Raw genomic sequence first — 12,554 nt, forward strand, 5'->3', positions numbered from 1 at the left:
TGTATATTAATAGATAGATTATTTAAGGTGAAAAGTGAGATACATAATATAGAAAATTTCAAAATGTTAAATGATGGTTGTTAACTAAATTGTGTTGTGGTGTTAAAAATAAATAAATAAATTGTGTTATAAATAATTATAAATTGTTTTGATCGAGTTAAGTTAACTTCATAACATATAAATTACACCGACCAATTTAGGTTAACTTCATATTTCCCGTAGTATTTTCAAATGAAGTCGATTATATAAAATAAATAAATAACAACATTTATTGAGTATATTATATTATCTTTATAAGATAGTCCCATAAATTTCTTCAATTATCCGTTGTTGTGCATGTTATATTACACTTAATTTCTAATTAGTTACCTAATAAACCCCATTAATAGATCCTAGAAGATACACAAAATGACAATCTATTCTAAGTATTCCTCTTCTACATTTAGGAGATCTAGAGTATGGCTTTAATTAATATTTTAGGGTCGCATAATTCCTTATTTTAATAAGTTTCATTTCATTTTATATATTATGTATCAATCTTATTTTTGTCATTGTTATAAAAATATGATTTTGTGTAGTTCATGCCAATTTGAAGAGATATACCAAGTTGAAGAGTTTGAAAAATAGTGGCAAATTGTGCTCAAGTTGCATCAAATTAATCCGATGACATTTGATATTATTAGTGCTTGAACTCATGAAATTTAAAACTTAAAAGATATACATTGTTACCAATAATTACTGACGCTAAAATTTGTTCTTTATTCTTGATTGGTAGTTGCAACAGTGATAGGATGGATTTTCATTTTGTTTACCTTTAAATAATTTATTAGATAGGTTTAGAATTGTATTGATGTCAAGTTAATTTTACAATTCTAAGTTGTAATTGCGGAGGGAAAATCATCCCCACTCTAATAGATATTGTGTTATTTTGACACAAGATTTTCATAAATTACTTTGTAATCCTTTCGTATAAATAATATTATTTGTACATTGATAGTTACATTTTTTTTATATTGAAAATCAATCATATCGGATAATCTTAAAAAATAAAATTTACCTGAAAAATTGAATTATTTTCAAATGTAATTGAAGAATCTCAAGATTGATCACAATCTGTATAGGGTATATTATCAATCTATTTCTATGGTGTATATCATGGCTCATGTTTAGAGACTACAATCTACCTAGCTAGAATTAGAATCAGGATATACAATCAAACTAATTACTTTCATAAATTAAAATATAAAAATTCAAAATAGAGTGTTTTTGTTTTTAGTCCTTTTTAGTTATTTACTCTTATTTTTCTTTTCTTATTAACAAGTGTTTGTTAAAAAGAGAATCTAAATTGCGTTTTAATCATACAAGCGGCACTGCAGTACATAGTAAACCCCGTGTTCTCATGCTGGTGGTCCATGAATTGGGTTTGCCATTTAGGAACCTATGTTGGAGGATCACACGCAGTGGTTATACAGTCTCGGCCTCTTGGGATCAAGAGTTTTCTAGTTATCGAGATGGTGATGCTGGTAAGGCTGTCATTTTGGATCCCTTAACAACCGATTGTTGTGCTGCGGATTCTGATACAGGTTCAAATGGAACTAAGTTAGTTACGCCGGTACTGAGATGGAAAATACAACACAGATTCGGGTACAAGTATGAATCTGGTTGAGTTGGTTCTATAAGTGTAGTGCCAACAAATTTCCCTCACGATCCCATATTCAACCCAAGCTTGATAACCAACCATAAGTAGAGCACACCAACACTTGAACCTGCACCTCCTCTTATTAATGTTCATATACCATTTGCATGAATTCCTATCATTAAATAATAACTTATATCTCTTAACTAAGTTATTTATAATTCTAATTTTCACTTTAGATATGAAATAAATTATATTAAGATAAAAATAATCATCTTGTGTGTGCTCATAATTTTTAATGAAAATTAGTAACTTTTTTTGACAATAGATACTTTGTAAGAGAGGAAAAATATCATTAGCCTGGACTTGCAGTGACAAAAAAGTCAGAATCACCACAGTAATGTACGTGAGGGACACATGAAGCATGACTTGGAATTCCCCATAAATGCAAAATAGAAGTCAGCCTGTGAATAAGATTCGGACTTTTTTGAGGTCTATACCTTTCCAAGAGTGCCCAGCATCAAAAGGAATAATTGAAATGGGTCACTTTCGATCTCAACCAGATACAGGATCTTAATTTTACCAAGTCCTTCACCTCTCAAGTGTGCTGAACTTGTCAGAAATCAAAACCTGATTCATGTCTAACCAGATTGAGTAAGAACCATATGATTCACCAACCATATAACCGCATTCTCTGGAAGTATAGTGATTTGCAGACAGCAGAAGCAACTCTGATCTCATATGCTGCAACTTATGATTAAGTTACAAGTGTCTATCATGTTAAGATTATAATACAGCAAATAATTGTACCTCAAATAATACAGTAATATTAACTGAAAAGCAACAGACAATATACCTCAAATTTCACCAGATAATAACTTCGTCTAATAATACAGAGAAACCTTGCTACAATGCCTAACAACCTTTAGAAACTATTTTGAGATTTTCTCAACTGAAAAACACTGTTTATGTCTGGTAGAGAAGTTCTCGAAAGCTTATATCTAAATAGGTTCTAAATCATGAACCCTCTTAACAAAATATCATACAAATGATAAAGCACCTGATATGACAAAACGAGGTAGAAGAGTAATGAACAAGTATCTATAATCACATCAACCCATATGGCTCCTCCGGCAAGTACTTTGGTTCTAAACAGTTACAAGGTTCCCTTTGACCAATGAAGAATCAAGTTTAAATAGAAAAATTCAGATTCCTAAGCCTGTGTTTGGTTGGAAACACATTCTCCAGGGAAAAAATTACATCAAGGACATGCTTGGATAAGTTTATCCAGAAGCACTTTTAGAAAAAATAAATATAAAGAAAAATTAAAACAAGTTTCTTCATAAGATAAAACTAATATGCGCGATAAGATTTTGGAGAAGCAAATTTTAGCTTAAGAAGAAACTTATTTTATTTTTCCTTTCTAATTTTCTTTCTTAAAAGTACTTCTGAAATTGTTTACCTAAACAGTCCACAGATGTTAATTAAAGCTTCCATTGAACCATGAAAAACCACACCACTAACACTAACAATAAACCAATGACCAATGCAAAAAAGAATGGCAATTTATTGAAACTCGTAAAAAGTACAGAATGTTACTAACTACTATCTGGGAGCATCTCTTTTCTCTTGATAGAGCTTCAACAGCTGAGACGCATCCTTGTGAAAGCAAAGCACAAACTTCTTCAAGAAGACATCTTCAGAAGCGATAAACGCAGCAGCCCAATTAACATCCTTAAGCAACCTTTTGGACAGAAGAAACCTCAACACAGAAGCCCTGGGAACAACCCTCTTCTCCAAACTGAGCGCAATGAGCACGGAATGCTTGGCCAGAAGCAACGAGTCCCAGCCCAATTCCCTGACGCAAAACCCCATCATGGCCTCGATCTTGGCCTCGGAAGCGAGCATGCACCACGGGTTCCTCAAGAAAGTGGACAGCACAATCTCCTCAGACCAACCCCATTTCTTGTAGAGCTGAATTTTGCTATCCCAGAGGGATTTTCTGACGAGCTTGGCGCGGAGAGCGACGAGGAAGAGAGTTTGGTTGGGGTTGAAGCCGAGATTGAGGACTTGGAGGACGGCGGCGTGGAAGGAGGGGTGGGCGGCGACGAGGGAGGAGGCCCAGTAGCGGAGGAGCATGGAGATTTTGGAATGGGGGACATTGTGGCGGAGGAGGGTGTCGATGTTGCGAGAGGGATTGTTGGAGTAGAGGATGCTGGGGCAGGACTTGATGGCGCAGAGGGTGGAGGAGTCGGAGAGGGTGAAGCGGTGGATGAGGTGGTAGCGGGGGGGGAGGGAGAAGTGGAGGATTCTAGGGTTTTTGGTGATGATCAGGACCAGGTCCGAGTCCGTGGCGCCCTTCGACCGGAGGAAGCTGAATTTCGGCTGGAGGCTTTTGTGGAGGAGGAGGTTCGGGTAGGTCTCGACGATGCGCCGGATTTCGGCGGCGGAGAGGCCGTGGGAGCGGAAGAGGGCGAGGACGCCGTCGGGGGTGGCGGAGGAGGAGAGGCGGAGGCGGGTGGAGAGGTGGGAGGCTGTCTTGGGTGGGAAGCCGCAGTTGTTGAGGAGGTAGGCGTAGGTGAAGGAGTGTGCTTCTTGTTGCGCAGAGGAAGTGAAGGATTGAAGACAAGTGAAGGGGTTTAGTTTAGGGTTTAGGTTGCAGAGCAGTGCCCTGCGACACTGACCAAACATCGGAATCGGAATTATTTTCGCCACGACAGTCAATAGTTACGCTTTTCTTTCATACTTTACTCTTTTTTTTAATGTTTGTATGTTAGTACTTAGTACTACATCTTTTTCACATTATATGAAGAAGAATATTATTTTTATACGTTTTTAACAAAATTAATTATTTATATTATATTTTATTCATTTCTTAATATTCTATTTTTTTTAAATCATTCTCTCAAAGGGTTGTGAAAAATGTTATTTTTAAAATAAATTCTCATTAATTAAATTATTTTCTTATTCACTAACTCTATTAACAAATATATTAATTAATTTAAATATAAAAAATTGTTATACTTTGATAAATAATATTTTACATCTTTTTTTATAATAAAGTATTCCTTTTATGGGAGTCATCCCGTTGTCCCACAATTGGTTCATGGTAGAGGCCAATTTTAGTTAGGAGTATAATAGAGTTTTGGAACAATTGATGTTATTAGAACAAAAATATTGATCGATAACTTTCACATGAATATTCTATCTAATGAAACAAAATGTAGAATCACTCCAATGTTGATATTAATAATAAGGTTTTTATTCAATTTTAATAAGTTATTCGTCAAGACACACATGGTGAGATTATATTTTTTTGCCTCACTTTTTCTAAATGATAATGACTTTATGTATTGATCCTTTATATTTGATGAACACTTTTAACTCGAGTCATCTTACTAATAACTAATAGGGCCCAATTATTTAACAAAAAAAATTATTATAGTACATTCATACAACTTATTTGTCATCTACAAAGGAAAGAAAGAGAAGAGAAAAACATGGATATGACAAGAATAAACATATAGAGAAAAATGATAGGTGTTAGTGAGATATACAAATAACAAAGTGTTCAACTATCATTACTCTTATTTGATGGTGTTTAATGTTAGAATGTCCTCATAAAGTGAGGATTTTCGTTTGAAAACAAATACATGGTGAACTTCTTATGAATGAGAAAAAAAACTTATCACAACATGACAATAGATCTCTATTGTCTATGATGTCAAATTTTTCTAAACCCATCATGCATGTGGTTGAAAATTGCAAAGGTGTTTGAGAATAATAGTTTCATTTGGTTAAATCTTCTACCAAAAACAAAACTTTTTTGTCATGAGTTGCATGCGTGGATTAACTCATTGAAGATGAAAAGGTAAGTTATGTATACAATGGAAAGGGAGCAACATTCTATGGGATTTTCACGTGAACACGTGGAAGGATAGAAAGGATAATGTCTTTTAGATAAAACTTTATAATTTTTTTGAAGTTTAAAGTTAACAACTTAGATTGTTACATTGATAATTTTTTTTAGCAACTTCACCAAACAATATACCCAAACAAATTTCTTAAAATTAACATTGATAAATCCCATGTTTCCACAATACTTATGATAAAAACTTAGCATACAAAAAATTGATTTGAGATAACATGACGCAGTTCATTAAGAAATTTTTTCACAATGTTAACAATTGCAATACATACAATTGCAATACATTATAGACAAATTGTAGGATTTATCTACAAGTTTAAACTTTCTATAAAACTAATCTCTTATTACATAATCTTCAAAATAGACTACGAGATAGTAATTAAAATAATTAATTTTAACCGATCGACTTCTAATTCCTTTATTAGACTTTTAATACGTAGCTTAAATTAGGAAACAAGAATATTTCTCATCCTAAGCAAGGTTTATAGTGTAAAGTTCTTTACTAACAAAAATCATCATAATAACTTTATATAGACAACTATTGACAAACTTTACTATTAGACTTAAAAATTATTATATATTTTAAACATGAGTTTCACACAACTCTTTCGTAATCTTGTCTTAATTTTTATTTTTGTAATAAAAAAAATTGAAAAAACCAAGCAACAAAAAATAAATATTAAGGTCACAACGATATTAGATGAAATTACATTATATATTATAAAATAAAAAATATAAATGAAGAACAACATATATTGAGTTTGTAACACGTGTGGCCTTATCCAGTGGATATTTTGGAGTTTTGAAATAATCGTGTTGAGATGTTGAGTTTAGTTCGCCAAAGATGGCTGCTGCAGTGTTCTTCACTCCCAACGCCTTCGCTCGTCGCAACGCCAATCGCAGTAAAACACCAAACCCTAAATTTCAGAAGCCGGTAGCACTCCCCGGCGGCGAAGCCACCACCTACACTCGCCTCCCGCTCAAGCACGACTATTCCTCTCCTTCCCCTCTCACCTCTTCCGAAATCAAGCTCTCCGAAACGGCGCCGCCGCTTACTCAACTCCACCGCAACCGCCAAAAAGAGAGCACGATTTTCGAAGGCAATGCCGATTCCGAATCCGAAAGCGACGGCGAGTACGAGGCCTTCGAGTATTCGGCCGGCGAGACTGCGGATGGGGAGGGCGAGGGGGAGTCACCGGACGTGAAGGAGAAGGGCGTGCCGGCGGTGATGCGGTGCTTCGACCGGGCGAAGATATACGTGAAGGCGGGCGACGGCGGGAACGGCGTGGTGGCGTTCCGGCGGGAGAAGTACGTGCCGCTGGGGGGGCCGTCGGGGGGCGACGGAGGGAGGGGGGGCGACGTGTACGTGGAAGTGGACGGGGCGATGAACTCGCTGTTGCCGTTTCGGAACAGCGTGCATTTCCGGGCAGGGAGGGGGTCCCACGGGCAGGGGAGTATGCAGAATGGGGCAAAGGGGGAGGATGTGGTGGTGAAGGTGCCACCTGGAACTCTTGTGAGAATGAGTGGTGAGGATAATGTGTTGTTGGAGATGGTGTATCCGGGACAGAAAGCGATGCTCTTGCCTGGTGGTAGAGGGGGCAGAGGGAATGCTTCCTTCAAGTCTGGGACTAACAAGGTCCCCAAGATTGCGGAAAATGGGGAAGAGGGTCCTGAAATGTGAGTTCTTTTACCCTGCATGGTTAGGGTCTCTAGCTTTAGAGAACACTGATTGAACGTAGATCAACTGACTCAGAGTTGTTTTACCTTAACTAATAGTATTGAAGTTGAGTCATGAATAAGTAGATCAACTGGCATAGATTTGTTTCAGTTAGACCAGTAGTATTGAGTTCGAGTCTTAAATACAAAGTTGTTTGGGCTTAACCAGTGGAATTAAGTTTGAGTTTTGAATATGCTTTTTCATTAAATTCGTAAAAGTGTAGTCCTACTTGGTTCAATTCAAACAGGAGGACACTTGTGGTCTCCTTAAAAAGAAGAAAATGTTTTCTGTATTCATTTTATGTTTCCACTAAACAGATTATGAAAGATAAGATGACATATTGACACTTCTGTAATTAAGAATAAAAATAGAAAATATTTTTTTTCAAACTAAACAACTCCTTAGTTGTCCACATCTGAAGGATGGAATTTGGTTTGTTTTGAGTTTGTTGGAATCATATGGGAGTTTATAGAATGATGGTTTCTTTTGGTCAGGTGGTTGGAGCTAGAGCTCAAGCTTGTTGCGGATGTTGGTATAGTTGGTGCTCCAAATGCGGGGAAAAGTACACTTTTGAGTGTTGTTAGTGCTGCCAAGCCGGCTGTGGCTAATTATCCCTTTACAACACTGCTTCCGAATCTTGGTGTTGTTTCCTTTGACTATGATTCAACCATGGTAGTGGCAGACCTTCCAGGTCTGCTTGAAGGGGCACACCGGGGTTTTGGTTTAGGCCATGAGTTTCTACGGCACACTGAAAGGTGTTCTGCCCTGGTAGGCACATTTGAGTTGAGATGCTTTGTTCTGCTTTGTATAATTAGATATTAGATATAGTTACATTTGAGAATTTCAATTCTGGTAGAGCTGTGCTCAATTGTAGAGTTACCACACTGTTCGTAGGGGTTCGGAAAACAAAAGCAAGAGTAAATTATAAGTATTTTTTTTTCCATAATGAATTTCAGACATCATTTTTTTGAGAAAAAAAAACTATAAGAGACCCTTAAACCATCTGTATTTTGCCACTCCATCCTTTTGATCTCACCTCTGCCTGTATCAGTTCTGTTCAAGTTAGATTGAGTAAAATTTCAGCTTGTTTGCTTTTCTGAGCTCATAGAATCATTTACCATCCATTATCTCACTTTTTTCTGTCCACATTTGTCTTATATCTCTCTAGATCTTTGAAGCATGGGTACTCCAAAACTCATGCCGTACCCTAGACTTTTGAAAAATTGTGTATCTTGTACTCGTACCTGTAACTGGTACTGTACCCATATCCATGCAACACAGCTCTAGATCAATCAATTTTTGTATTATAACCCAGCCTATTCTAAAATATCTTTATGTTGAATTTTACATCAGAGAATGATTGATCTATAGGTTATTCATTGATTTAAGGTTCAAACATGGTCCACCTATGTAGAATATGCATGTATGGTTTTATTTTTCTCTGTATGAAACTTCCATTCTTGGTGCATTGGTGAGCATGCTATTTCATCAAAAACCACCACCACCAAATCCTTCTTAATTGTTTCTCCTATAATTTTCTCACTCTCCCTCTGCCACTAGCTATTGGACTACCCTCCATCTGATTTACTCTTCTTACTAGGGCTTTTATAGGTCCTCTCCAACATGCCCATATCACCAAAGAGAAGACTACCATCTTTTCTACATTAGGTGCTACCCCAGCTTTTTCCCTAATGCATTCATTCTTAATCCTATCTTGACCAGTTTATCTACTCATCAGGTGCAACATTCTCATCTCTACTATATTGAGTATATTCTCTTGCTGGCTTTGTACTACCCATTTAACAATGCAATTTCAGTTTCAAAGTAAAACTAATTTGATATTTTTTGTATGCTATTTTTTCTCACCCTGAAAAGTGCTGCTTAAATCAAGCCTATATATGTTGGGTTTCAGGTACATGTTGTTGATGGTTCATCACTGCAGCCAGATCTCGAGTTTGATGCAGTTCGTCTAGAGCTGAAACTATTTAATCCTGAACTTGCTGAGAAGCCTTATGTAGTTGCTTTTAACAAAATGGATCTTCCAGAAGCATATGAAAACTGGGAATCCTTCAAAGAAAAGTTGCAATCTCGTGGGATCACACCTTATTGTATGAGTGCTGTCACAAGGGAAGGTACTCATGAAGTTATCTGTGCTGCTTATGAGCTTTTGCGTAGAAGTAAAGAAGACAAGGAGGAATATGGAGGTTATAATTTGATTTAAACTTATGTATTATTTTCATGTCACCTTTTTTTTTCTTTATTAATTTCTTGCACTGAACAAATTTGACCTGTTTCAGATGGAAAAGATATGGTAACCTTGAACCATGTAGCTGAGGCAGTAAAGAAGCAACGGAATGCATCCATTAGTGATTTTGAGATTTTTCATGACAGTGATTCAAATATTTGGCATGTAGTTGGATCTGGATTGCAACGATTTATACAGATGACAAATTGGAGGTAGGTTAAAGAGTAAAAATGTGATCTGGAGTACAATTGCTTAATCATTTTTTTTATCACTTATGTGTTATTTTTCTTGCATCTTAAACATACTTATTCAGTTGTAACTTCCAATCACATTTAATAAATAGTGTTGAAATCATTATCCTGCACTCATTCTGTATTTATTTACAAAACCATTTATGATCACTCGTATGAAGCTTCTTGCATAGATTTTCATAACTTTATGTGTAGATGCCAAAACAAAAAGTACTCTAAGCATAATCATAGGAAACTAGACATCGTGGGAGGAGCTTTTCTGAATAGTGTGAGAAAATATTAAGATTTGAAATTCCATCCTTCTCTTATTTGATACTTGATGTGTTATAAAAAATGTGTATTAGGATAAGCATTATGCTTGAAATTGTAACACCTGTTCATGGCTAGTTTCATTGAGATTGATCTTTTTACAGATACAATGATTCAGAGAGAAGATTCCAACATGTTCTTGAGGCTTGTGGTGTGTATAAGTCTCTTATGAAACTTGGTGTAAAGGAAGGGGACACAGTAATTGTCGGAGAGGTGTGTTTTGTTTCTCTTCAGCATTTCTATTCATTGCAAACTTTGCTAACATGATGAACAATTATGTTAGCATATGGTTTAGTAAATGAAATTTAGTTGTCCTATTAGTCTTGTAAAATGATGTGCCCTTAACTGTGTGGATTATGGAACATTATTGACCTCTACTTTTTATGACATCAAGAACAACCTGGAAAGATCTAGCAGCTGGAAATGTTTTTTTTTTTCTTTTTTCTCAATACATCGTTAGGCAGTCCTACATGAGGCTCTTCTACACTGTTTTGTACCATTTCCGTAATGCTTACCCGATGACCATTTGTTATGCTACTGCTCAGATGAAGATGGTATGGCATGACTCTAACAATTCTGGTGTATCTAAGATGAGGAAAATATCCACAGATTCAGTTAAGTGGCCTGAATGGAAGTAATGCGACTCAGTTTCAATGCTTCTAGACTCGTGTACTGCAACTATGCCATAGGTAAGGAGAACATTATTCTTGTAATGGTTTTATTCCTTGCTATCCCTATGAATCTTGGCAACAATACAATTTGAATATAATAAATAGTGACTCTTACCATGATTTCCCCTATATAATGTTTTCCTGCAACATTTGTGCATATGGACAGCTATAAAAGCCAAATGAGTCCTTTGGTTCTTTAACCTTCCCTGATAGAGATGTTACTATGTCATCACTTCTGATTTATTTGTGTGTATTTAGGATAATCAAAATCACCAACGCCACTGTTATAGTAGTTAAAGTTGACAATATTTTCAAACATTTGTATTTTAGCTTTTTGTGATTTCTTGAAATCAAGATCATCAATTGTGGCACCCTTCTTGAAATTATGTTTACTGCTTGTTGATGAGCAGCTGTTCATGTAGGAAGCAAATTCAATCCTAATGAGGTAATGAGGTGATATAGAAGAGGATAAAAGTCACGAAAAGCTGCATGAGAAAGCATAAGGGTAATGCAAGCCATTACATGCTTGTCCTGTGATGGCATGTTTGCTGGGTGCATTTAGAATTTCAAGTTCTTATATTTTGACTTGAAGCTGTGATCTTCTTCAACTGCTCACGAGTAGGTCAGGTAAGAAACAGTCGTCGTGGACTCGTGGTGCAAATTTATGATTTAACATTGTTTGCTTAAATTGGTTTAAAACAGAAGAAATGTGATTGCTTATGTAACTTTATAAGGATTTGTTATAAATTATTTTGTATAGGACATTAAATGCCTAACATGATTGCTTCCTTATTCTTGACAGACTGCATTCATGTGGATCGGATATTATGATGAAATTAAAGTGAACAGTCAAATTTCAAGTTAGGCGTGAAGTCATCATAAAAAGCGACTGGATTGAGATTGTTGTATTTTATCTCTAAATTGTTTGTAGCTCATTTTACTGGCTTGTTAACTATAATATGGTTGAGAGACGATCGTGATTCTGTAAAGAAGGAAGATGTTAATGATTGTAGGTGAAAAATCCGTTAAGACATCCTGTTATTTTGGGGCATGACAGGCTCCTCTGTCTTTCTTTACTGCACCAGTGTTAGACAACCTTCCCATAATTATCAATGTCTATATATGTTGCATCACAAGCTAATAGGGCTAGGCCATGTTTACATGGTTCGTGTATATCATTTGTTAGAAACCACCCTTAAATTGTTTCTCTAGAAGCAATTACATTGGTATCTTAACGTTCCTGATGTGAGAATTGAGATGGTCTTGGTTTTACACCGTCTCTTGTTGATTTTTTCTATGTTTTATCCGAAGAGCTACTGTTGAGGCGGAACTATATTTGTATAATTAGCATATGTTATTGTTACCTGAACTTCCAAACTGGGATTGGCAGTGTAATAACTAAGGAAGTGATACGTGGCACATATAAAAATTCGTACATTCCTCATGTGGGATAATTTGGAATTGGAAAGATTGATCAGAGGTAGAAGTTAGAGTTATGAAAGGTGGTGGTCATGTGTGCATCAACTATGTCTTCCTAATCTATTATAGAACTTTATCTCATCATTTTATATATCTTAATTCATTTGTTTGTAGATATTTAAATTGAAATCTGATGAAAATAATTGAGGCATAATTTAAATTTTCCTCAGTTAATTATACTAAGCTGCTTATTGATTAGTTTTTTTTTTAATTTAGATAAATAACAATTTTTATTGCCAGAATAATGGTTTTATTTGTTTTTTTAATCTCTTAAAACAATAATACATACTGCTGTTATTTGAACAGGGGTGTCTGCAT

At 35.7% G+C, this 12,554-nt stretch overlaps 2 protein-coding genes across 5 annotated transcripts; one reads left to right on the forward strand and one right to left on the reverse strand.

Moving 5' to 3' along the window:
* Positions 1-2,715: 2,715 nt before the first annotated feature.
* LOC109803681 (uncharacterized) lies at positions 2,716-4,417 on the reverse strand. The gene has a single exon (XM_020365365.3). It carries the CDS (start codon positions 4,325-4,327, stop codon positions 3,242-3,244), a length of 1,086 nt encoding a protein of 361 aa, XP_020220954.1. The 5' UTR covers positions 4,328-4,417; the 3' UTR covers positions 2,716-3,241.
* Positions 4,418-6,341: 1,924 nt separating this feature from the next.
* Positions 6,342-12,029, forward strand: EMB269 (GTP1/OBG family protein). 4 transcript variants are annotated; one of them, XM_020366116.3, is made up of 9 exons: positions 6,342-7,241; positions 7,776-8,049; positions 8,882-9,019; positions 9,194-9,485; positions 9,579-9,738; positions 10,191-10,299; positions 10,632-10,775; positions 11,168-11,384; positions 11,560-12,029. In XM_020366116.3, the coding sequence occupies exons 1-7, from the start codon at positions 6,409-6,411 to the stop codon at positions 10,722-10,724; spliced, it is 1,899 nt and encodes a 632-aa protein (XP_020221705.1). In that variant the 5' UTR covers positions 6,342-6,408; the 3' UTR covers positions 10,725-10,775; positions 11,168-11,384; positions 11,560-12,029. The 4 variants fall into 4 exon arrangements, with proteins under 4 accessions (XP_020221705.1, XP_082921636.1, XP_020221704.1 ...); XM_020366115.3 differs by having other exon boundaries at positions 6,343-7,241; positions 11,180-11,384; XM_020366117.3 differs by lacking the exon at positions 8,882-9,019 and having other exon boundaries at positions 6,344-7,241; positions 11,180-11,384.
* Positions 12,030-12,554: the final 525 nt, after the last annotated feature.

The sequence above is a fragment of the Cajanus cajan genome, chromosome 1 (genome assembly GCF_000230855.2).
Source record: "Cajanus cajan strain Asha chromosome 1, NIPB_CcT2T_4, whole genome shotgun sequence".
NCBI classification, from domain to species: domain Eukaryota; kingdom Viridiplantae; phylum Streptophyta; class Magnoliopsida; order Fabales; family Fabaceae; genus Cajanus; species Cajanus cajan.

Coding starts and splice junctions, on each gene's coding strand:
- LOC109803681 (XM_020365365.3), bottom strand. CDS start 4,327: ATGTTTGGTCAGTGTCGCAGGGCACTGCTCTGCAACCTAAACCCTAAA.
- EMB269 (XM_020366116.3), top strand. CDS start 6,409: ATGGCTGCTGCAGTGTTCTTCACTCCCAACGCCTTCGCTCGTCGCAAC. Junction 9,020..9,193: donor CCAGTTTATCTACTCATCAG/GTGCAACATTCT, acceptor GTTGGGTTTCAG/GTACATGTTGTTGATGGTTC. Junction 9,739..10,190: donor ATACAGATGACAAATTGGAG/GTAGGTTAAAGA, acceptor ATCTTTTTACAG/ATACAATGATTCAGAGAGAA.